Source organism: Silurus meridionalis, chromosome 27 (genome assembly GCF_014805685.1).
Source record: "Silurus meridionalis isolate SWU-2019-XX chromosome 27, ASM1480568v1, whole genome shotgun sequence".
Classification (NCBI taxonomy): domain Eukaryota; kingdom Metazoa; phylum Chordata; class Actinopteri; order Siluriformes; family Siluridae; genus Silurus; species Silurus meridionalis.
In genome coordinates, this window is record NC_060910.1 from 18,693,442 (window position 1) to 18,718,792 (window position 25,351).

The 25,351-nt window shown below is 45.6% G+C and overlaps 2 protein-coding genes across 10 annotated transcripts; one reads left to right on the forward strand and one right to left on the reverse strand.

The window, feature by feature from the left end:
• The first annotated feature begins 699 nt into the window (after positions 1-699).
• Positions 700-17,252, forward strand: rusc2 (RUN and SH3 domain containing 2). 3 transcript variants are annotated; one of them, XM_046841939.1, is made up of 13 exons: positions 700-999; positions 3,900-5,519; positions 5,646-6,117; positions 8,829-9,335; positions 9,884-10,099; positions 10,268-10,402; positions 10,794-10,870; positions 11,013-11,187; positions 11,298-11,403; positions 11,519-11,565; positions 11,657-12,671; positions 12,755-12,928; positions 13,029-17,252. In XM_046841939.1, the coding sequence occupies exons 2-13, from the start codon at positions 4,041-4,043 to the stop codon at positions 13,225-13,227; spliced, it is 4,602 nt and encodes a 1,533-aa protein (XP_046697895.1). In that variant the 5' UTR covers positions 700-999; positions 3,900-4,040; the 3' UTR covers positions 13,228-17,252. The 3 variants fall into 3 exon arrangements, with proteins under 3 accessions (XP_046697895.1, XP_046697898.1, XP_046697897.1); XM_046841941.1 differs by lacking the exon at positions 700-999 and adding an exon at positions 1,014-1,155; XM_046841942.1 differs by lacking the exon at positions 9,884-10,099 and having other exon boundaries at positions 701-999.
• A 298-nt stretch (positions 17,253-17,550) lies between these two features.
• LOC124380731 (protein shortage in chiasmata 1 ortholog) lies at positions 17,551-25,325 on the reverse strand. 7 transcript variants are annotated; one of them, XM_046841945.1, is made up of 20 exons: positions 25,144-25,323; positions 24,802-25,047; positions 24,381-24,407; positions 22,997-24,157; positions 22,668-22,877; positions 22,395-22,559; positions 21,570-21,662; positions 21,281-21,450; positions 21,124-21,190; positions 20,973-21,039; positions 20,701-20,864; positions 20,366-20,477; positions 20,109-20,220; positions 19,872-19,993; positions 19,641-19,728; positions 19,294-19,425; positions 19,051-19,200; positions 18,583-18,850; positions 18,241-18,471; positions 17,898-18,122 (listed from the first exon to the last, which is right to left on the reverse strand). In XM_046841945.1, exons 1-20 carry the CDS (start codon positions 25,310-25,312, stop codon positions 18,037-18,039), a joined length of 3,840 nt encoding a protein of 1,279 aa, XP_046697901.1. In that variant the 5' UTR covers positions 25,313-25,323; the 3' UTR covers positions 17,898-18,036. The 7 variants fall into 7 exon arrangements, 6 of the variants coding, with proteins under 6 accessions (XP_046697904.1, XP_046697901.1, XP_046697900.1 ...); XM_046841944.1 differs by having other exon boundaries at positions 18,217-18,471; XM_046841946.1 differs by having other exon boundaries at positions 18,217-18,471; positions 22,668-22,820; positions 25,144-25,322.
• Between the last annotated feature and the right edge of the window lie 26 nt (positions 25,326-25,351).

A 25,351-nucleotide genomic window follows, 5' to 3' on the forward strand; every position in this document is an offset into this window, starting at 1 on the left:
AAGAGTGATAGCAGGAGTGATTTGTGATAGAAGAGTATCTGTGAGAGTGAAAGGAAAGTTTATAGGACTGTGGTGAGACCTGAGATGTTGTATGGATTAGAGACAGTGGCATTGAGTAAAAGACAGGAGGTGGAGCTGGAGGTAGCAGAGCTGAAGATGTCGAGATGTTCGTTGGGAGTGACGACGATGGACAGGATTAGAAATTAGTTTATTAGAGGGACAGCGCATGTAGTACGTTTTGGAGACAAGGTGAGGGAGGTGAGATTGAGATGGTTTGGACATGTGCAGAGGAGGGACATGGGGTATATCAGTAGGAGAATGCTGAGGATGGAGATACCAGGAGGAGGAAAAGAGGAAGAACAAGGAGGAGGTTTATGGATGTGGTGAGGGAAGACATGCAGGTATTTGGTTTGAAAGAGGGAGATGTAGAAGACAGAGTAGTATGGATACGGATGATTCGTTGCGGCGACCCCTAATGGTAGCAGCCGATATAAGAAGAAAAAAGATTCAACTCGGAATCCCAAGTGCACCTGCTCTGTGCATCCATCTTTTTCAAATCGAGAAGAGAACCACCTCAGGAGCAGTTAATTATATTATTATGCAACTACAGCAGATACAGTTAGTATAAAATTCAAGAGTGTAAATTCGGCTTTAGCTTCCACATCTTGCAGATTCGATTCATCTAAACGAGTCATTCTAAAGAGTCGACTCAGTGAGACAGGGGAGAATTATGGCCCGGTTGCTCCAGCGCATTAAACGGCTGCATCGATACAACAACACGCACAGACCCAGGCGCTTTGTGTGAGTGTGTAGTACAGGATCAGTTCAGCTTCACATCTTCACATCTTCACCCAGAACCAGGATTCCTGATCCACCACACGCCTGTGAGGAGTTAATACGGAGTTTAGGACGCGTTCATGGCGGCGGTGATGAAGAGGAGGAGGAGGATGACGCAGCGTCCGGAGCTCACAGTCCGGCAAGGACCCTGAACACCGCGGGGTGGGGAAACACACACACACACAGACACACAGACACACACAGACACACACACACACACAGACACAGACACACACACACACAGACACACGCTCCGGCCCTGTGGGTCGGGACTGACCCTGACACGGAGAGATGATTTGGGATTAGACCCCAGTCGCTGTGAGTATCTCTATGACCTTCAGGGTAGTACGGTGTGGACAAACAATAGGCGCGTACGTGTAGGGGAGAGAGAGAGAGAGAGAGAGAGAGAATATGTAGGCGCACTCCATCACTGCGCTTCCAGCTGTGTTTCACATCAACATCTGTACACTGTATCACATATGGCAATTTTGATGTGATGATTTTAGTGAAAGATGGTGGTCCTGCTCTCTCTCTCTCTCTCTCTCTCTCCCCCTGCTGTCAGATCTACAGAGAGCCGTTATATGCGCTGTATAACGGCTCTCTCTCTCTCTCTCTCTCTCTCTCTCTCTCTCTCTCAGGGCCTGTACATGTATATTGTTTATGTACTGAATCTTCTCTGACGCATGGCGCTGGTTCAGTGTGCAGATGTTCCTTGTCTGTTGTAAATAAAGATCTATTTGTGAAGACCGGGACATTATGGAGTCTGTTAGCTCACTTTCCCGGAATATTCCATGGGCCGCGTTTCAAATCCCCCTGTCCTCCCTACCCTGGAGCACTACTAAACCCGCACAGCCTCCCGGTGCACTCGGTGTAAAGACTCTCCCTGTATGGCTCTGTCCCAAATGACACGTCATTGTTTTTGTTGTTTGAACATGGTATTTAAATATATAAATAGTGTTAGAAAGCCGCCCTGTGTGGCGCACTATTTAGCGCCAGAGTGCGGATTGGGACGCGGCCTCTGCACAAATCCAGCACACACACTGGGAGACATTTTGGGATTTGGGATTGTGTGTTATGTAACATTCACTAGTGACAGCAGACACACTCCAGTCAGTAGTAATGTTCATGTCAAACACTGCCTGAGTGACCTGGGGGGGGGTGTCCATCATTTCCGGTCTGTAAAAGCTGGTAATCATATTATACTGTACTTACACACACACACACACACACACTCGTGTCAGTTTCTCTGGTGATGTATCAGTAGCTCTGAGAACTGAACACTGCAGCACTACTGAATCCTGCACTGTGATTGGTCATTAGTGATTAGATGTTGGAGCAGCTCTGAAGGTGGTGCAGGTTTTACACTAACGCTCTCACGGGTTATTAATACCTTATGGTTTCTATAGCGACAGCTCGCTCCCTGGCCTCTTTACAGCAGACGCTGTGTTGATAATAAACAGATAAAGTGGTGATATGGTGTGATGATCTAACACACAGGGAAGGGAAGGAGTCTCCAGTGTCAGTGTGATGGACAGTCACAGGCGAGTATCTGATGATTAGGACTGTATGATGGATATGAAAAGGGCACAGGGTTTTCAGAGAGAGACCAGAGATTATTTGCTGATTGTTCTAACATGCATATTCTCCACTATTAGAGTTTCAGGTCAACATAACAGACAGATCTGTGTCTGTGTGTGTGTGTGTGTGTGTGTGTGTGTGTGTGTGTGTGTGTGTGTCGGCAGGGAAGAGGGTGTGTGTTGCTGAGTGTAAGAGATAAAGAGGCGTGTGTGTGTGTGTGTGTGTGAGAGAGAGAGAGAGAGAGAGAGGGAGAGAGAGAGAGAGAGAGGCGTGTGTGTGTGTGTGAGAGAGAGAGAGAGAGAGAAAGAGGTGTGTGTGTGAGAGAGAGAGAGAGGAGAGAGAGGGAGGAGAGAGAGAGAGAGAGAGAGAGAGAGAGAGAGAGAGAGGAGAGAGAGGAGGAGAGAGAGAGAGGAGGGAGAGAGAGAGAGGAGGAGAGAGAGAGGAGAGAGGAGAGAGAGAGAGAGGAGAGATAGAAAGAGAGGGAGGAGGGAGGAGAGAGGAAGAGGGAGAGATGGAGAGAGAGAGAGGGAGAGAGATGGAGAGTGAGGAGAGGAGAGAGAGATTGAGAGAGAGAGGAAGAGAGATGGAGAGAGAGTGAGGGAGAGAGAGAGAGAGAGAGAGAGGAGAGGAGAGAGAGAGAGAGAGAGAGAGAGGAGGGAGAGAGAGAGAGAGGAGAGAGAGAGAGAGAGAGAGAGAGAGAGAGAAGGAGAGGAAAAGAGAGAGAGAGATGGAGAGAGAGAGAGAGGAGAGATGGAGAGAGAGTGAGAGGAGAGAGATGGAGAGAGTGAGGGAGAGGGAGGAGAGAGAGGAGAGATGGAGAGAGAGTGAGGGAGAGAGAGAGAGAGAGAGAGAGAGAGAGAGAGAGAGGGAGAGAGAGAGGGAGAGAGAGAGGGCTGTCTTCAGCTGATGCATTAGCACAAAGTGAGAGTCCTGAGACAGTAGAGCTTCACCACACCACAGCACACGTCCTGCTCAGAGCACCAACATCAGAGTGGTTGATCTCCACGTGATCTCTGCTGTACTGTAGGATGATTACTCTCCCCCACAGTCAGTGAGAATCTCACAGTGAGATCTTACCTCAATCCTACCAGGTGAAGGTTTTCTCCACTGAATGATACAGTGACGGTCCACTGATGATCAATGGTGTAGGTTTTGGCAAGAAGGAGATGTGGAGATGGATCTGTTCACAGCAGGGTAAAAAAATCAGGCTCTTCAGAGGTCCTCCCATTTTGCTCAGTCATGATGAAGCTCCACAATTCAACAATTGCTTAATGTTCCTCAGTCTCCAGCACTGTATTTGTAGTTGTTCCAGGGGTTTAGCTTCATCTCATACCATCCTCCTGACTGAACTCTGAGTTCATTGTGACATTTGCAGGTTTTTGTGATCTTCTACACACTTTGTGATATTAAACTATAAAATAATTAATAAAGATTTAGAAAATCAAATGGAAAACAATGAACCTTGTGTGTCTGTTTCCTTCTAGATGTTTTCATTCTGCCGAGATGACCTCTTCAGCTTCTTCTACCACACTCCTCACTCCCAAAGACCTCGACTCCGGATTGGGCGTGTGAATTAAACTTCTCCCAGACCTCGATCTCTGCCCCCATCTCGTTTCGCAGAGACCATGGACAGTCCTCCGAAGCTGTCCGGAGAGACGCTGATAGTTCATCACATCCCTCTTGTGCACTGCCAGGTTTCTGGTTCTCATGGACGCTACGGGAATCCACTGAGGAAAAGCAACAACCCGTTCAGCTGCCCAGAAAACCTGGGCCTGATCCGCACCACCTCGCTTCCCGAGAGAGACGTCCTCCAGCGAGAGGCGCTAGTGTACAGCAGCCTGATCCAGACCTCCAGCTCCAGCGATGCTTTTGAAGATGAAGGGATAGGAGGAGGTGAAGGAAAAGGAGTGAGAGGAGGAAGCATGGCGAGCGACACTTCCTCTTTCACGTCCAGCAATTCTGAAGATGCCCTTCCTAAAGTCCTGTCGAAGAAGGTGCAGAACAGGCCGAGCTCACTGAGACACAATCCCTTCCTGCTGAATGACGGAGAGGACGATTACCACGATGATGATGATGATGACGATGGAAACAATCTGAATGGGTACATGGAGGATTCTTCTTTTCACTTACATGGAAACTCGAATTCAGCTTTAGACAGTGTGGACTTGGAGCCGTTCCACCTGCATGAGCTGGGCTACGACTCTGGACCGTTCCACCTGCATGAATCTTTAGAGAGACCCTGGAGCTTCGAACAAAAGGGGGCTCCTGTGCGCCATTTTTCCTCCCGTCTCGAGGGTCTGGATCTTTTGGGGCTGGATGTTCAGCATCGTCACGGCAGCAGCGGGTCCACCCTGTCGATGGACTGCGGAGAGCAGGAGTGGGACGATGATGACGATGATCAGTCCATGCGAGGCGGCCCGGGCGGCTCGGAATGTTGCGGATGCTCCCGGACGTATCCCGAATCGTTCACAGACTTTGCGCACGGTTACTGCAGCGATTCGTCCTGCAACAGCTCTGACGGCGTTCTGGTTAACTTCAGTACCATCTACAACAAGACGAACAACATCGTCCCCGACAAGCCCATCAACCTGAACAGCTCCGCCGATCACTCCTGCACTTCTTCTGCGTCTGAGCCCGTCTGCATGGGCGGGGCTGAATATGGCAGTGGAGGTGGAGCTTTTTACTTGGATTTGCACAGATCTCCAACGGAAGCTCCACAGGCAACTACTGACCGTCCGTCTTCCTCTTCCTGCTTGTGCTCTTCTCAGCCGCAAGGTGGCACGGTGGAGCTCGACGCTAACTGCAATTCTTATCACAACCATGAAGGTCTGTTACCCTCTGAGACATCGGCCAATGACCTCACTTCCTGCATGCAGAGCCAGGCACGACTGGTCGTTGCCACCCAGAACTACTACAAGCTGGTAACCTGTGATGTTTCTTCACATTCCTCCCCAAGTCCTGCAGGATCTTCAGTCACAAGCTGCTCTGATGAACACAGCAAAGGAAGTCCCACCCAGCCCACAGAGTACTTCCTGTTTAGGCACATTAAAGAGCAAGAAGAGGAGGAAGAGCAGGGACCAAAAGCACAGGTCAATACACAGAAGGTAAAAGTCTCAGTACAGATTAATGTAGTATATACTGATTATTATCTTTATTATTAATTTGACATTTATTTGTGATAAACAGAATTCTAATTATCTGATCTGTGTATCACCTTTTTTTTCTGTTAGCCATGTGAGAAGACGGAGACATCAACCAGCAACTCTGAATCCACACTTTCAAATGTGATTGAGGGACAAGTGTACGTTAACGTCTCACCACCTGTGGGCGGAGCTTCGATTGGGACCCGCCTTCGTTCCCGTAGCTACGACCGAAACCTGGACAAGCCCCCACAGCCTCGTCTGGGCTCTCTGGAGCGGATGCTGAGCTGCCCTGTGCGTCTCAGTGAGGGCACCACTCCTAGCCCAGCCCCGCCACCACGTGTCACTTCCTTCGCCGAGATCGCAAAGAATAAAAGGAAGAACGGCGGATCTCCTTCTCAGAAAAGTAGTGCTGAAGCCTCTTCTTTTCACTCGCACTCGTCTGGAGAGTTCTCTCCGATTATTGAGGATCTGTCCTCACTGATAAGTTCCCCCCACTGGAGCACACCACTCAAAGCCTCGCCGGGGGGAGCTGGGAGGGAGACACGGACCACAGCAGAAGGTAGGAAGATCGGTTTCATGTTCATATCTTATATATCGCCAGATGTTTGCTTCCACGTATATGAAGGGTGGAGCCAGATGCATGTTTCAGTGATGTGGTGTGGTGAAGTGTATGGTGGGGAGAGTCTAGTTGATGGAGGTGGGGCCTTGTTGATCAGAGAAAGCAGAAAATTCTGAGGTTTATATGTGTGTGTGTGTGTGTGTGTGTGTGTGTGTAAATAAAAGGGGTGTGGCGGTACACATATTCAGGCTTGTGTGTGTACTTTTTACGTGTGGAACATAGTTACAATCTGAGTTTCCTCAGGAACGTATTAAGTGGCGGACCACAAACCTCACAATTTAAGTGTATTTTTCTTTTTAAACATACAGACATGCACAACAATATCAGGGGGATAAAAAGAAACTGGAGTTAGCGCAGTGTCACTGTGGCTGCTCGCGCCGTACCGGAAATAAGGATTGTTAAAAGGACGCTAAAAAAGATCAGTAGCGCTAATTTTAGCCGCTAACCAGGAGCTAACGCTAGCGCCATGGATTCAAGAGTCTAATTATTTTATTTGTCACAAATGTAGATATATATAGAATACAACTTGCAGTGGAAATGAAAAGTAAAAAAAACTAAAGAAAAATCTTGAATCTTCCTTAATTCTTTGTTCATGTAACAAAGCAAAAAATCGACCGAGTGACGACTCATACCTCGAAAAACTCGTACATTAATTCACTCGTAGGTCAAGGTACCACTGTATATATATATATATATATATATAAAATTCACATACTTTACAGTTTACTACATAATTCACATTGTATAAAAATGTACACGTTTTCCACTTTAGTGTGACATTAAATAGAATAAAATCAATTTATAATAAAATAAAATGCACTGAGACTTTTAAAGACGGCAGATGTGCATTAGAATGTGTAACAGTGCACATTACTGCCCCCTGGGGCGCTACTTCCTGCTGTGCGCGTTACTGCCCCCTGGGGGCGCTACTTCCTGCTGTGCGCGTTACTGCCCCCTGGGGGCGTTACTTCCTGCTGTGGGTGTTAGAAAGAGAAGATAAAACACTGACATCTGACACCATGTGCAGCAAACAGATTGCGCAACTGCAAGTTGCAAACATGCACACAGACACAGAGTGTCCCAGTCGAAGAACACACACACACACACACACACACACACACACACACACACACACACACTTACTTTCAGAAACAAGCTGGTAAAAGGTTTCCGGTATTTCCTGCTGATTCCTGTCTCTCTCTGCTGTACTTTCTGACACAGTGACACGGCATATGCAGGTGTGTGTGTGTGTGTGTGTGTGTGTGTGTGTGTGTGTGTGAGAGAGAGAGTTATATTACCGCTGCGGCGGCTCTCTGTATGTTTACTGTCTCTGCTGTGTCTCTGCTGTGGGCTCTGAGGTGAAACTGAAGGTAAGAGTGAAATCATGAATAATAAGAGGAACAGTAGCAGATTGAAGATGTAAATAAGATGATCACTTCTTGTTGTTGGTGTGAGGACGGAGAAGGGCTGAGACTGAGCGAGTGTGTCGAGGTCTGTTGTTTAGATCAGCAGAGTAAACAGTGGAGTAAACAGTGGAAGGAGCTGAAGTTCTCCTGTGGGACTGCAGAGCGACTCGCTGCTCACACGGCTCTGGTTTGATCAGTTTTACTTTTCCTTTCACATTCGGAGTGGATGATGTGATATGAGACTCATATCATGATCAATTATATCAATGTCTCTGCCTGTAGATGATTGTTAATAAAATCTCAGCATAAATCTCCTGGCCGTTATTAAAGAATTGTTACTGTGGTATCACAATCTATCAGGTCACATCTTCACTTACAGTGATTCCAGTGAAGGATTTTTGATCAGTGTATGATGGGAGGTTTGTCACAATATCACATGGTTTCACTACAGAATACATCCATCTTTATCTCCATCTCCATCCATCTTTATCTCCATCTCCATCCATCTTTATCTCCATCTCCATCCATCTCTATCTCCATCTCCATCGATCTCCATCTCTATCCATCTACATCTGCTATTCTGTCTGTTCTGGGTTTTCATACTGCTACACTAAAACCTGTCTGTGTTTCTGACCACAACTGCTCATACCTCTGCCCCTGCCTCTGTCCCTGCTCTTGCCTCTGTCCCTGCTCATGCTCCTGCCTCTGTCCCTGCTCATGCTCCTGCCTCTGTCCCTGCTCATACCCCTGTCCCTGCTTCTGTCCCTGCTTATGCTCCTGCCCCTGCCTCTGTTCCTGCCCCTGTCCCTGCTCATACCTCTGTCCCTGCCTCTGTCCCTGCTCATACCCCTGTCCCTGCCTCTGTCCCTGCTCATGCTCCTGCCTCTGCTCCTGCTCCACACATGTTCTGAATGAACACACGATGGTTATTTTACACACACACACACACACACACACACACACACACACACACACGACACTACTGACCTAAACGAACAGTAAGGAGGGTGGGGTTTGGTTCAGCAGTGCTGCATGCTGGTTGGAGGTCTTTTTTTGATTCAGCGTTTTGTTGTTGTTTGAAAGCACACACACTCTGTTACAGCTTCTAAAGGCAGCATAATAGATGTCTGATACTGAGATTTAAAGAAAGAACAATAGGAGCATATGATGTTATTCTTTCTGATGTTTTCTGTGATTAAAATGCTGCATTAATAACCCATGTCTCTGTACGTCTCCGTGTGTAAGGTGGACTGTCCAGTTCTGCAGACTCGTCCCCTGCGGTGGTGCGCTACAGTAAAGACCAGCGTCCCACCTCGTTGCCCATCCAGCCCTTCACCCTGCAGCAGCAGTTCGGAAAACCCCAGCCGAAGGCCGTCCTCCCCCTGCTGGACGAGTACATCAATCACATGCAGGCTCATTATGGCTCCGCCCCGTCCGAGCGGGACGAGGAAGACTCTGATGATGATGGTCAGCGCCCCCGGCCCTCTCCACTGGGCAGTTATTCACCACCCCGATCAATCTCTTGCCCTGCCCCGCTCTCTCATACCCCACCTGGGGTCGCCCCGACCACCAAGCTCGCCCCTCTACCCCCGACTCCTCCGCCTGCCACCAGGGGGCATTGTTTTCACCGAGCCAATCTGAGTACACTACCCACGCTGCCCAGCTCTGGCCTCATGGCACAGCTGGAACAGGGGGGGCAGGAAGTGGAAGTGAAAGTACTTCCTGTGTGTATGGCACAGAGATCACACAACGGTACGTGACTGTAGTAATGTAGCGATATGTTGGAGAGGTGTACAAGTCCAACATATCACACGTTCTTCACTTTCACTCTACTTTTTCTATTAACTGCTGCTTACTGACTCTGTCCATCTGTTCTTCTGCTTATCCTCCATTTTCACAATCTTTTACTGTATAACCTTTTTTCTTCTCATCTGTTTTTTTTCCATTAATCCATCCTTTCTTCTTTTACTCCATCCATCCATCCTTCTTTTCCTAATTAAATCACCTCCATATTTTTCTTACTCCTTTCTATTCCATCCTTCCTCAACTTCCTTCTGTTATCACCATCACTTTCTTCTACTTTATCTACCCCTTCCTCTCCTTCTTCCTTTCTAATCATGATAACTTTATTCATCCCTTTCTTCTGCTCCTATTTTTTATTCCTTTACCTCTCTCTCCGTACTTGTGGTCATAATTCCATCCTTCCCTTATTCCTTACATCATCCATCACTTTTTATTCTCCTTCTTTGACACCATCATTCCACTCTTCTTCATCACTTCTTCTCCTTTCCATCCTGTAGCACACCACCTCTCCCCACAGGCTCTGAAATGGAGAGAATACAGGCGTAAGAACCCTCTGGGTGTGGAAAAGAAGAGAGACATCTGTTCTTCCTCTCCCTCCTCCTCTTCTTCCTCCTTTCTGTCTGCTTCTGCTGCTTTGAGCGCCAGGAGACGCACAGTGAGACGAAACGTCTTCGATTTCCCTCCATCCAATCACGTGCTGAACAGACTGAACGGTGCTGACGCTAATCTGAGCTCTGTCTTTTCACCACCAGTGGGGAAGGGGAACTACTAAACAGACTGATTTCATATTCCACAGAAGGTTCTCGATGTGTATAATAAGTGTGTGTGTGTGTGTGTGTGTGTGTGTGTGTGTGTGTGTGTGTGTGTGTGTGTGTGTACAGGTCAGTCATTGAGGTGTTACAGTGACCTGCTACCAGATTATTTCTCCCAGACAGAGCGCCCCCCAGAGGAGTTCTGCCTTTCACCTGATGCCACGACTGAAGACTCCATCTCCATCGACCTGCATCAGAAGCGAGGTGTGTGTAAGAGTGTGTGTGTTACTAGTGTAATACCTCAGCATGCTCTTTGAGATGTTCCACCACAACCCGTAGTCAAGCACCGTGTGGACTGTGTATGGAGAGATTCAGGTAACTGTCACATTACACGTGTTCTACTCAGGAACAGTTACGCTCTTTTACCACGTGACTTTAAAGACTCGTCCCTAAAACACCTTCTGTCCAAACATTACATTATTATTTATAGTGTGTGTGTGTGTGTGTGTTATACACATTCTCATAGCCATAAAAATATTAATGAATAGTTCTGCACCTTCTCAAAGAATGAATAGCATGTACTAATCTCTCTCTCTCGCTCTCCATCTCTCTCTCTCTCTCTCTCTCTCTCTCTCTCTCTCTCTCTCTCTCTCAGGTCTGGTGAAGGCCATAAACACAGCCGTGGATCTGATCGTGTCTCATTTCGGCACCAGTCGTGATGCAGGAGTAAAGGTGATGGTGATGATGATGATTAGTAGGAGTATTTAGAAATAGTAAAGCAGTTACACTGGGTTCTTCAGATGAGCAACCTGAGACAGTACATGTGTAAAGTGTGTAACAGATGTTTGATGTATAACCGTGTGTTGATGTTCAGGCGAAGCTGGGGAACAGCTCCGTGAGTCCTAACGTGGCTCACCTGATACTGAAGTACCTGTGTCCTGCCGTGTGTGACGTGCTGCAGGACGGCCTGAGGGCCTACACTCTGGACATCATCATCGGTCAGCGGCGCAATCGGCCCTGGAGCGTAGTGGAGGCCTCCACACAGCTGGGTGAGGAACAGGCATGGGGTTCACACCAGAGATTCAGCTGGTGGATAGATAGATAAACATATTAGAATCAATAATAAAGTACATATACACCCCCCTCCCCCCTCCCTCAGGTCCCTCTACACGTGTGTTACACAGTCTGTTCCTGAAAGTCAGTCACTACTCAGAACTGACCAATCACAGCATGAGACTCAACGCCTTCATCTTAGGACTGTTAAAGTAAGACGTCTGGAACTCGCTCTGCTTTTCTCTCCTGAGCTCTGATTCTTCATGTGTTTTCACTGAAATCATTATCAAGTTCATAATAACACCTCAAACTCACCTTATTTTCCAGCTTACAGTCTCTGGAGTTCTGGTTTAATCACATATACACACATGAAGGTAGGAGAACATCACACACACACACACACACACACACACACACACGTTCTGTTTGTAGAATGTTGTAAATACACTTTGTGTTTGTTTTCAGATATCATAGCAGCCCACTACCACCCATGGGGTTTCCTTCCCCTTTCTCAAGGGGCGTGTCAGCCAATGTTTGAGGAGCTGCTGCTCCTGCTTCAGCCGCTCTCACTCCTGCCCTTCGACCTCGACCTTCTGTTTGAACCTCGTCAGCTGCAGAAAGGTCAGGAGCACCTGAGGCGCAAAGAGCAGCTCTGCTCCACCCGCCAGGCCCTCGACCAATCATCTCGCTCCACGTTGCAGCTCATGAGGGGCCAGACAGCGTCTATACAGCTGAAGGAGGAGGCGGCGTCTAATGAAAAGGGATTGGAGCTTCACAGAGGCGAGTTTGTGTTAAGGCGTGAAGAAACCTGGCCACGGATGGATGGGGCGGAGTCGAAAAATCAGTTGCGGAGGGTGAAGAGGAACGACAGGGCGAGTAGTGCATCGGAGAGCGAAGGACTGGTTTTGCATGTAGGCAGGATGAATGGAGTAGGAGGAGAGGATGAAGAGAAGGAGAGGAGGAGAGAGAGGGAAAGAGAAAGAGATGGTGAGAAAGACAGGTTAAAAAGCAAGCAGGCAGGCTGGTGGTTCCAGCTCATGCAGAGTTCTCAGGTCTACATCGAAAACTCTGCTGAGGGTTCAAAGTTTGTCAAATGGGAGAAGCGCAAGAAAGGAAGTGGGACAGAGGGGCGGAGACAAAGCAACCCACCCCCGAGAGTGGGCGTGGTCGAAGGTGCAGAGGCTTCTCCTCCGGTGGTGGAGGAAAAAACAGAAAACGTGGTGTGTAGCACCTCGCGTCCTAACAGCAGCACCGGAACCTTTTCCCAGTCAGAACCACCTAAAGCCATTAAAGGGAAGCCGTCTTGGATGGGGAGTCCACCTGAGTCTGTACTGAGTGAGCTAAAAAACACCAATGAGACACAACCAGAGGTGGAAACGCACACGACGCAGAATCTACGCTGGGGGAGACTGTTTGGAGCCGGAAACGTCAGCAAAACCGAGAAAACTGAACTCAGATCATCCAAGAACCAGAAAAGCAGGTGAGCAGGTGAAGAAAAGAACCGCTGGTATGATCAGGTGTGTCTTAAGAAGAAAATAAAAAACATTTGTTGATGATTTGCAGGTTGCCTTCAGGTTGGCTAAGTCTGGATCGGTCCATGTTGGATTTGGTGGTGCAGTCCGTTGGGAAGAGGGCGGAGCCTCAGGCTATAAACACCCACAGTGCTGAGACACAACGCAGCCAAACACAACAGCAGGACCAAACACACGAGTCCAGCACACACACAACAGCTGCATGGTAATCTCTCTAATATCACACACACACACACACACACACACACACACACACACACAGAGAAACGAAACACGTACTAAAATTACTTTTCACTCTCTCTCAGTGAGGTGAGGGCATTGTGCCACCACATCGCCACGGAAACCGGTCACCTCAGCTTCCATAAGGGGGATGTAATGCGGGTCCTGGGCAGAGCGGACTCTGATTGGCTGTTGTGTGCCCTCGGTGACGCCCAGGGACTGGTACCGATCATCTACGTTACTTTAAATGATGAGGAGAGTGAAGATCCTCGAGGGCCACAGTGAACACACACACACACACACACACACACACACAGACAGTCTGGGATGTGCATCTTCCCCCAGTTTGCGATGGTGTGCTTGAGAAGTAACTCCTAGCTGTGATGAACACACGCTAGTGCTGATCTTAAACACATATGGGTATTGTTCTATTTATTGCCTGCTGTAAGATTCTTTTGTCATGCAGAGAAACACAAAGAGAAAAAAGCCAAATCAACGTGTGTCATGAAGCTACAGCAAAAATTACAAGCTCTGTAGACGCTAGATGCTAATGCTACCCTTCATTGTTAGCTGTGTTAGCATTGCCAGGATTCCTGCTGACTTGTGGCTGAAACTATGTAGCGTTTTCTCTCTCTCTCTCTCTCTCTCTCTCTCTCTCTGATCTTTATTATGGTATTATAACAGGTTTTTTTAACGTATGTTAAGACACAAGCAGCTTGATCTCATGGAGATGTTGCTCCCTACACGTTATAAAGACACGTGTAACTATAGAGTCTGATACGGTGTACATAAAGCTGACAGAAGCAGTCATGAAGGGGTTATAACTCGGGCCAGAGCGATATGAACACTAACACTGTAATAATATCAGCTGGGAACAACCTTCTCACTACATGTAACATCTGAGCTTCACTCTGACTGTCACCATAGATTTAGATTGGATATGAAGAGCATAAACATGCACTTATGTGTCCAATCATCTATATTCATTCTGTTCATGTGTTCAATTAGAAATAAAAAAGTCCTACCAAAGCGTATGAAGATTCAGAGTGTAGAATAAACCCTGTAGCTCTGGTCCAGTCAGATGCCTCCAGCTGAAGAGATGATCTCATGATTAATGATTGGATAAACTAAAGCAGGACAGATGTTCTGAGACTACGCCACTCTATCGCTCTGGTGCTGGTTAAACCCTACAGCGCAGCTCCAGTGTACAGATTAGCACACGCTTTACTTCATCTGCATGGTAATGGGACGATGCTCTAAACAGGTCCTGATGTGTTCTGCTAGATCACGGCTCTTTAGGTTACATTTAGCTCCTGCGGTGACGTCTCTCAGACTTACGGCAGCGTGTTTCATTGAAGGGTTTATTTTATTCCGCGACAGCAGCTAACTACCAAACTACTGCGCTATTTATGTTCACTGCAGTGACCGCCTCTCATAGGAATGCTAGCTTCAGCAGATAAGCACCATGTCTTTTTAAAAACCTGTTCCCATGTCATGTGGAGATATGTGACGTTTCTGTGAGCAGTATATCTAAAGTTGAGGGAGATTTTTAGCCAATGAGACGTCAGGGGCGGAGCTTTTGGACTCTGTATAGCGTTACAATGTTAGTAACTGCACCGCCTGTATTACTGAACACAGATGAAGGAGAACATAGACACTTCTACTGAGACACACCAGTGAACTTCCTGCTGTTCTGACCAATCAGAACGCTGTACAGCAGGACCGAGGGCGGGGTCAGGGAATTTCTTGCATGTCAGACTATTGACTCAAGTTTAACACTAAACTGGAATGTGTCTCGTATTCAGCCAAACTACACTTCTTCATCTGACACCACCTCCCCCTGGAGGAGGGGGAGGAGGAAACTGGCACTAGCTTGAGCTTTGCTGTTCACATTAGCTGCTTAACGAACATCAGGAGTTTGTTTATTTTCAGTCATTATTCCTAATGCGTTTTAGCGAGGCGTGTGCCGATATTCAGGGGCGCGATATATCGCAATATTCCACGTGAACTTTCGGGAACAGAGATGTTCCGTGTCCGTCCTAATAACGAGCCCAGGACAAGACGCGTCTTTCTGGAAGACAATCCCGTAATTCTGTCCAGTGGACTACAGTTTCATAAGAGACCTCAAGTCCAGAATTCGTGGTCACGATGCTCGTAAACGTGTCATTGTCTTTAAACCCTTCATTATAAATGAAATATCGGCTCTCATCCCGGGATTCTGAAAATTGACTAACTTACTAATAGACAAGTGTGGTTGTGTTTATTGTATGTGAGGCATCATGGGAATGTATTTATTTATCATTAACATGTACTTTATGTTCTGGCTGTAAGGCACCACTTTAACACCTCATGAGATCAGACCCGTCTGTGACTGATAAAACAGAAACCAGTCACGAGCATGTAGGAGACATGGTTTAGGTGCACGTTACACAGGAGGCATTCATCTGAGGAACACAGCATTTTAAATCCACACCATGTTCACACATCAAGTTATTACTGAACTCAGAGCAGAGAATCTGTTCTATTGTACAATGTGTTTTATTACACACCTCTAATTACACAATATTGTGTACTCTACACATATCAGGCCATTATTATGATACAAAGTTGTAATTTCAGGACATGCCTCCATAACATGCTCCATAACTCCATGTCCTTACAGCCTCTTTCTGTTGTTTTTTTTTATTTTAACCAGAACCAGACCTTTAAACGAGACACGTGACGGCGTGTGTGTGAAACGTCTCGTCGCTCTGGCGTGTTTATTCAGCGTTATATTGCACACTAATTTATTTCCACCTTCACTTGTCTGTAAGTGAACCTGACTTGTAAAGAGAATAATCTTAATACTGAATGATATTGATTTGTTTTTTACAGATTACGACAACACTTTTTTTGTTGACCATGTCACGTTATCATTTTTTTCTTAAAGTTTTATCATTTGATATTATTTTCTAATACAGAAAATGCATTTTATTCATGAATTCAGTCACACTTGTAAATATGTGACGTTTTGGAAAGACGATGCTCGTGTTATTTGAAATGGTCATTAACGGATGTTACTCGATGTAATTAACATGTGATGATAACACGTCTATTTCTATGGGCTGTACAGAATAGTGCTGTTCTACAGGATGCTATTAGAGGAAATGTTCTAGAGTTTAGTTTCGCTTTGCATTATGTTTCTCACCTTCACTCTTCTCTGTCACCCAGACACACTCTCACACAGAGAGAGAGAGAGAGAGAGAGAGAGAGAGAGAGAGATTAAGACTAGTGCCTTTGTATCACAGTGACACTAATTTCAGACTTCAGGGCAGTAAATGTATTGTAGGGAAGAGATGTAAAAGTCTTGTGTCGTACCAAAGCAGGATTGAAATTTGAACTCCTAGTAAATGTACTTTTCAGAAAGCTGTAAAGTAAATACTTTTTCTATATTGTTTTGCTAAACTATCTTAAGTGCGATTTCGATTTTTGAGTCCTTAATAATAAAAGCGGCTCCACCTCAGGTCTGAGAGCAGTTCTGAACCTGAGACTGGTTTTAGTCCAGAGCAGGCTGATCCCTGAGTCCACATTTACACTCTTACAGCTTTACTTTACTATTAGTTCCCAGTTTAGAACTAATTTAATATTGGACAAACTCCAGATGTCACAGACAAGTGTGTACACAGACCACAGAACCTGACAATCCCAAAGATCTGCATGAAGTAACAGCCATCATCGTTAGATCATCAGTCAAAAACCCCAAAACTACTTAACTCTGGTCAGTTCCACGCCTCCAAACACGTTCACGAGGTTCCACAAGGCTGATGTTTGTCTGCTGTTAGAGACCTGAGGACCAAACCTGAACAGTCAGATGAAGATCTAAAGCCCAAATAGAAAGCAATATATTGTCACACTGAGATAATAATAATAATAATAATAATATAAAACAAAACTAAATACAAATGAAATTTAGTAGACGAATGAGACTGAAGAAGAAAGTGAAAGGAAGTGGTTTTGTAGCTCATCAGATCAGGGTTAGTGAGTGAAGCTTGTTTTCTCTCTCTGTTCCCCTTGTTTTCTCTCTTAGCTCTGTCCCTGTTCCTCACACGGGGTTAAACCTGTTCCAAACATGCTGTACAGTAGAACACGAGGGAAGTGTAGAACATTTTGATGACAGTAAACATGTGGAGGTGTTGATTGTTAGAGAAGAAGTACCTTAAAGGCCTGATGTAAGGAACGGAGCTCCTCCTTTCCCCTCGTCCTTCTGTACCATGTGTATGACCTCACCAACCATGTATGGAGATCAATAACAAAGTGCTCATGTGAACGACCTCCATGTGGCTCCTGTAGTTTTTTTCTTTTTATCTACTGTGGTTCATTGTGATCATCCTGAGACCTGAAGATGTCGATGTTTAAACCTGAGTTTGTAAAGTCTCATTTTAGCAGCAGCAGCATCACTGATGTTCATATTGTGATTTAACTTTAAGTTCCTGTTGTGGTACAAATGCAGAAGATTGTGTTCTAACTGTGAACAAGTCACAATTAAAACACACACACACACACACACACACCGAAGTGCAGCTACTTAAAGGGTGAAAAGACGTTACAAGTTACTGAGCTGAGACATGCTATTTCACAGAAAAGTCTTTATTTTCCCCACAGATCATAAACGTGTCATTTATCACTCAGGTTGTGTTTAATCTCACTGGTGCTGATCTGATCAGAGCTGAACAACATGTTGAAGATCTACTAGATAGCTGTAAAGAGTGAGCTGATTGCTCTGTTCTCTGGGTTCCTCCAGGAGGTCAGTTTATGATGCTAAAAGTTGTAAGAGGAAAGTGATGGATGATCTCCTGCCACCTTCAACCAGCAAGAACTAATTACTGAAGATAAATCAACTAATACTGTACAGGACTTTAAACATTAATGCTTTACATGTTCCAATAAAAGGTATTATAAACATCACACAGAGAAACAACTAACAAAAATGTACTGTTTATAAGTACATGAGGAAGTGTGTGTGTGGTGTGTGTGTGTGTGTGTGTGTGTGTGTGTGTGTGTGTGTTAGTTAATGTGAGGAGTGTGTGTAGTGTAGAAGAGCACAGCAGCATTTGCTCAGAAAAACCTGAGACGTGTCTGTCCATCACTCCGTCCTGGGACCCTCTCAAACAGAAGCCGTCCTCTCTTACTGTGGGGAAATACTGACACACACACACACACAAAGACAGGTGGTTAGTGTGTGATGTATGGAGGTAAGTGATGTAATTAAGGAGTAAACAATAAGGGATGAATTACATGGTGTGTGTGTGTGTTGTGTACCCATGCCTAAGCCACCCCCTCCTGGCCTTTTCCTTTCTGTATATCTCTCAGGTGTCTGAGCAGCGCTCATGCCTCGCCACTGCTGATGGGTTGAGTGTGATGGGAAAGGAGGAGTCGGGTGAGGAAGGGGGTTCTGGGTAAACGGTGTTGAGGGAACAGTGTGTGAGTGTGTAAAAGAGAGACTGGGATTCCACTGTTTATCGTCTCCTACTCCACTGAAATCTCCTGCACCTGTGCATACAATTCAATAAGACTAAGAGTTTAGTATGGGGAACGTCCATTTATAGCTGCTATAAGAGTAAAAACAGGAACTAAGCTGCTATTCTAATAGGTGTCTCTTACCCTGTGTCTGCTCTTCAGACAAATGTGTGCTCATAAAACACTCAGACTCCTCCCCAAAATGGCCATTACCCAGAGTTCCAGGCTCCTGTATGAAGCGAGGGGTGTGTGTCACTATGGAAGAGTTAATGCAGAAGGGGTTTAAAGAAGGAGGTGTGTGTGAGAGAGGCTCCTCCTCATCCAGACCCCAGGAGTGCATGTGTGCGCTTTCATCTTCACACTGTGTAGCTGCAGCACTGAGTCTGTGTGCAGTGGTAATGTCACTGAAGAGCTACACACACACACACACACACACACACACACACACGTTATTATAATGAGTACTTGTTTTTTCTAGGGTTTATGTGCATGTGTTATGAATGCTGGTGTGGTACTGGGGGCAGAGCTAGCAGCACTGATCTTTGCTGACTGATGTACAACAAAAACATTATTGTGTATGTACTTTTTGCTTTAGTGTGTGTGTGTTTGTACTTTAATGACAGAAGGTGTGATCTCAGGAAACATCTCCTCCAGCTGAGTGTGTGAAGCTTCCAGCAGCCATTGTAAAGATGGAGCTCGATTAAGCAGCAGCTGAGCTACAACACTGTTCACACACGGGAAACACAGCAAGAACTGCTCCTCCTGACACACACAAACACACAAACATGTACACACACCTACTAGATATAAAGATGGCAGTGTAAACACACACACACACACACACACAATGACTACCTCAGTGGGCAGTATGCTGAACCACTCTCGCTCGAGCCACACACACACTTCTCTCTGTGAGTTGAGCAGAGTGTGAAGGCAGACTTGATGAACACAATGTGCTATTTCTGCTACGTTTAATACCAGCAACACCTAAACACACACACACACACACACACGAGGAGAAAAGAGGTAGAATTACATTCAAACTTGAACAGTTTTTCTAACAGTCAGACATACATTTCACTCTCCCTTCAGGTGTGAAAATGTAAAACACTGTTGCTAGGCAACCATGCCCCTGGACACTGAAAGTTCCCTCTGTTATGTGATTTAGAGTTTTAGTGTTGAGGAGAAACAGTTGTTCTCACTTTAAGATCCAGTCCATCTGACTTGTGTCCAAACAGCAGTAAGGCCGAGTAAATTAAGGTCAGGTTACTAAACACTTCACCACGCACACTGCACACAGGAAAAGATCACAGACCTGAACATTACCCCAAGTGTTTCAACCGGAAACCCCTTCAGAAAATCGTAACAAAAGGATTGTGACACCAAACCTTGTGCAGCTGAAAGGTGTGTGTGTGTGTGTGTGTAAAACTCACAGTGCGCTGTAGTCATCAGAGAAGTGCAGTAGAAGCCAACAGCAGCTAAACTGCAGCGACAGAGCTGAGAGTCTCAGAACCACACGTTCAGCTGCTCGCTCATGCTCCAGCTCGCGGAGTTCCTACACACACACACACACACACACACACACACACACACACACACACACACTGAGCCTTTTCTAATCCAAATGGTCCAGAGTTCCACAGGTCCCCAGGTGTGTCCCTGTATCTCACCTGCACCAGAATCGCAGTGTTCTCATCAACAGTGATGATGTCATACAGGTGTGTGGGCCCCAGCCGTGATAGAGAAGGAGAGTGGATCCTCTCCAGGAGAGTCATGTTATACCTGCATCAAGGTTTCACACAAGTCTTCACACACATCACTTGTATCAAACAGAATTGGTTCAGAAAGACAACTATACACTTCTAGATCAGTTTAGAATCATCAGATCCACACAGCACAGATTTGTGTACTGAAGTGTGGGACTGACGTTGACTCCAGCAGCTGCAGCAGGTCACGGTACTTCAGTAAGCCCTCAGTGATAAACAGCACAAAAGGAACACAGTCCAGAGAAGGGCAGAACATCGCTAATGGTCCTGGATCTAAACACAACCAGAACACACACACACACACACACACACACACACACACACACACACACACACACATCGTTGTAGATTAGTTTTATCCTAAAATATCTTTGATTAATATAATCTAAGATGATCAGTAGTAGACTAGTCTGTAGACTAGGAATGTTGTTGTGGTCCTGGGACAGATCACAGGAATCTTGTATACATAATGTCATTATGATATCAGGTGATGAACCTGTACATGGTGCTGCTGTGGTGAAGCAGGTGTAGTTGATCTTGTTCTTGGTGCAGATGCTCCTGACAGCAGAGTCACCCGAACACTGAAACTCCAACACTGTGCTGAATCTCCACCACGGAAACCCACACTGCAGATGCTGCACACACACTACAACGCAACGACTACATACACACACACACACACACACACACACACACACACACACACACAGGCATAAATACTTGCACAGCTATACAAAAAATGCAACTACACAGAAACACAAAACACACCTGTTTATAAGATTCTTAAAGTTCACTCTGCTGTCATGTTCTGGAATTAGTGCAGCTACAGAGTTTCCTACAGCACACACACACACACACACGAGTTGGTTAACAGTTTCCTGTTGTTAATTGGAACAGTTAATGGTGAACACACACTGACCTGGTATCTGATTAAGAGCCATTACTAACTCCGCCCTTACATTCTCCACTGCAATCACAATCAGAATCTAAACACACACACACACACACACACACACACAGTTATGTATTGTCCAGTACTCAGTGAGCACTTCTGGGATGCTGCCCAACCTTCTTACTTTCTGATCATATGTGCTCTGCAGCCAGGTGCTGATGTGCTCCTGCAGGTGCTGCACTCTGAGCCAAGGCTCCGCCCACTTCCTGCTCAGATATTGCAGCACCTGAAATTTTCTCAGCAGTTCTCCCAGGCCATCAATCGTACAGGTGGAGTGTGCCGCCTCCAGATGACCTCACACACACACACACACACACACACACACACACACACACACACACAAACTCTCACAGCTCATACACACCAGAAAACACAGTGAGGAAGGAGGTGTTTGAAGTTTAGAGTGTGTTTACCTGTTGCAGTGTTCAGGTCACACCTGAGCAGCAGGTCCTTTAATGTGACCAAGATATGAAGCAATGCCACATTGTTATAATCACATTCCTTCCCTAGAACACACACACACACACACACACACACACACACACACACACACACACACACACACACACACACACACAGTTGTACCTTCCTTGTAGTGTCCCACATACACTTAACACGCACGATTCACTACTCTTCCTCTAGGGGGTGTGTGATATTGGTAAAAAAATCTGGATATTTTAGTGGATTTTGTCAATAATGAAAATGAGAAGATATTTTGCTGAGTGTGTTATTGTGCTGGTACTGTAATGACTACCGTGGACAGCTGCCTCCTACATGTTTTTGATATTCCTCATATTTTGTGTGGTGGTCAGTTCACAGCAGTGACACACATTCATCTTTTTTTACTTTTTTTACCTTTATAAAGACGTTTCTTTATAAGAGTGCGCATCATCTTTTGAGTCAAATTCTTACATTTATTACTCTAAGAGACTAATAAAGACTTTTAGCTGTTACCAAGCAAATAAAATCAATACAATATAATTTAATATGATATAAATGTTATAATATATCTAAATAGAAGATTTTTAAAGAAAAGAATGGTCCTTCTCATGTGATATTAATGATCTAAATTAAATGGTATAAATGTCCATATTTTCCGCCTCATATCTTGAATTTTGTAATCATTCTAAATGTATTTTAGACTGAATGATGCAGTGAATGAATGCACTCTAAATGTGCACACTCCGATCTCCCTCTGTGTGTGTGTGTGTGTGTGTGTGTGTGTGTGTGTGTGTGACCTCGTCCTGCAGCGAGCAGCTTCTCCTGCTCTTTGAGACAGACTCGTGTGTGTTCAGGAGTCAGACTGCTGAAATCCGTATTGCTGAGAGAACCTGAGCTGAGGGCTCTGTAAAGAACCGGAGAAACCAGCGCATGCAGCTCCCAGTACGCTCGTTTCTCTGTGTCTGCAGGGAAACACGGAGAGTGACGAAGTATTCAACACACACCTTATCATTATCACAGGTGAATCTGCTGTCACTCAGTACAGTACAGTACTGAACACTGCAGTGTACCTGTGGGTGGCACATGTACAGTTTCACAGGTAGATCTTTCTGGAACAGGACAGCTGGACTCAGGGTTCTTCTTCTTCTCTGTGGCCTGCTCTACCACTGTCTTATCTAATCCATCTGTAGGTTTCAGTGTAGACTCCTGACTGGACTCGGCCACTGAAACAATACAACTTGAGTGATGCAGTCTGTTTAATACATCACTACGTCCTGTAGCTATACACAACACACACACACACACACACACACACACTTCTTCAGATTTGATTGGTTGTTATATCACATTCACACCAACTGATATGTAAATACACTGCAGTAAAGGTTAAAATCACAACCTGTCTGTTTATCTGTGGTGCACTGTGGTGTCTCTTCAGCTCTTTGTTCCAGCTGAAACCTCAGAACTCCTCTCAACATCATAAAGGAAGACACAGGGTCCAAAAACTCCTGAGGCCTCTGCACACACAACCTGGCCCTTTTCATCCCAGTGCTGCTCCTCGGTCCTGAATCTGGAGTTTGCTCCTCGGCTCGATGAGGAGATCTGGTTGGTGTCAGGGTCTGTCCTGAATTCTGGTGTTTCGGTGTGTGTGAAGCAGCATTTCGAGTGTGTGATACAATCTCTTCATATGTGTGAGGGGTTGATAGAGGCTCAAGCACAGCACTGTTCTTGGATGGATTCTCAGGAAGGAGATCACTCAGATGATTTGTGTGATTACTTGGAAAGGACTGAGTGTGTGAAGTAGAAGTGGTGGAAGTCTTCTTCTCCTGCTGTACTCTAACGTGCTCCTGTTCAGTCATGTCCTGAGAAAGCTGATGTGTAGGACTCATCTGCAGGAGATCTGTTGCAGTATCTTTGTTTGAATATGCATGTTCTAGATTTGGTGAAGGAGCTTTTCTGTGTGTAGCTGGATCATTGTGATGATCTGTGACATGCCGGTTCTCTAAAGGCAGGTCTCTCTGTGCACTTGCTGAACGTTTCCTTGGTGTGTAGCACACACTCAGGCGTCTGTCTACAGCTGGGGTCTCAGCAGAGGGTTTATGAGCAGAGTGAGTAGAGTGCAGTCTGAAATTCCCGGTCTGATGTGTCACACTCTCAGAGAAAGTATTTCTGTTTTCTTTTCTCAGGGGTGTGTGAGTGACTGTGTGTGGTGTGGACCTCAGCAGGCTTGTGCTTGTATCAGTACCTCTCACTGGATGACTGAGAGCACCTGTATTTTGTGGGTTCTCCTGAGAATGACTGTAAGGAACTGGTTTTGGTCCAGACTTCAGCAGACTCTTGTGTTTGGCTTTGTTGTCAGACACATCAGCAGGATCTGTTGGAGTATTCCTGGCTGATGAACACACAGCATCTGAACTTGTCTTTGATGACACACAGACTTTCTCCTCAGTTTCTCGTTTTGGAGAATCGTGCTCCTGCAGAACGAAGATCACAGTTTTGCTCTTGCATATACGAGCAGGAACAGCGTTCTCTGTATCTCTGTTCTCCGCTGCAGGTGAAACTGAGAGCAGAGTTTATATGGTAATGTGTATCTGTCATGTGCACAACCAGTCCAACAGATCAATTAACACACACTTATCAGTTAGTGGAAACTAATTGCAAGTAGCCACTAAAATGAGTGTGAGTGGGAAAATGAAGACCACTCACACACACACACACACACACATTGTAGGACTGACAATCAAATAGATGGCTGACAAATAAATAAAATAATAATAACTCACCCATATTCTCACCCTCTCCCACCAATTCTGAAAAATATAAAGAATAAGGAGTGTGTCTTTACTTTTGCTCTGTATGTGTATTTAATATACTCTGCTACAACAGGGGTTCTGCAGCTTTCACTATTAGAGGCAGCGTTACATGGACGTTGGAGAATTAAGACCTGTTTAGAATAATTTAAGACCCAGAGCAGTGACATTAGGACGTTGTTAGACTTTTTAAGACCCTGCAGAAACCCTGGATTTAAAATGATTTTGATCGATATGCGTTATCAGAAGATAAAATCTGTTCCCATAGATTAATTATTCATATATTTAAATCTGACTTCTCATGTGATTAAAATCAGTACATATATATATATATATACAGTACAACATCATTATTCTCAGACCTCCTTCATGTACATGACTGTGATGATCTCACCATCTATCTGAGTGAGAGTGAGTGGAGTGAACTGCTCCATCGTGTCCACCTCTGTCCTGTGTGTGTTCACAGCTGTGTGTGTCTCTACAGCCAGTGTGTGTGTGAGAATGGGGTCAGGGGTCATTAGTGGTAGTAGTGAAGGGTAGCAGGATCTGTCTGTGTCATCACATTGAGGTTCAGTGTGCAGACAGGAGAGCAGCTCAGGGAGGGAGTGCTGGTGTTCCTGAGGTGCAGGAATCTCCGGCTCTGTAACCGCACAACAGATATCAATCCTGCAGTGAAGATCATGTACATTTAAAACATTTCACATCCACATACCAGCTACTGTGCTGAAAGTGTTACCTGCCAGCAGAAGCCTAACTACCTCCTGAGTATGTTTCTCTGCCACCCACACCTCATTCTCCAGGACCTCACACTCCCTGTCTGACAGCAAACACCTACAGAATGGAGAAAACATCACACCATAGGGCATGTGAAGCTTTAAACAACCATTAGGTCTGAACAGGTTCATTAGAACAAAGACAGCAGTAATGATTTACACTCTGTCTAC

Excerpts from the sequence above, each read along its gene's own strand:
- LOC124380731 (XM_046841944.1), bottom strand. The coding sequence starts at position 25,312 with ATGAACCTGTTCAGACCTAATGGTTGTTTAAAGCTTCACATGCCCTAT. Across the intron at positions 21,451-21,569 it reads TGACCTGAACACTGCAACAG|GTCATCTGGAGGCGGCACAC; the intron begins GTAAACACACTC and ends TGTGTGTGTGAG. Across the intron at positions 19,729-19,871 it reads TCTGATGACTACAGCGCACT|TGTGCGTGGTGAAGTGTTTA; the intron begins GTGAGTTTTACA and ends TCCTGTGTGCAG.
- rusc2 (XM_046841939.1), top strand. The coding sequence starts at position 4,041 with ATGGACAGTCCTCCGAAGCTGTCCGGAGAGACGCTGATAGTTCATCAC. Across the intron at positions 5,520-5,645 it reads CACAGGTCAATACACAGAAG|CCATGTGAGAAGACGGAGAC; the intron begins GTAAAAGTCTCA and ends TTTTTCTGTTAG. Across the intron at positions 10,100-10,267 it reads CGTGCTGAACAGACTGAACG|GTCAGTCATTGAGGTGTTAC; the intron begins GTGCTGACGCTA and ends GTGTGTGTACAG.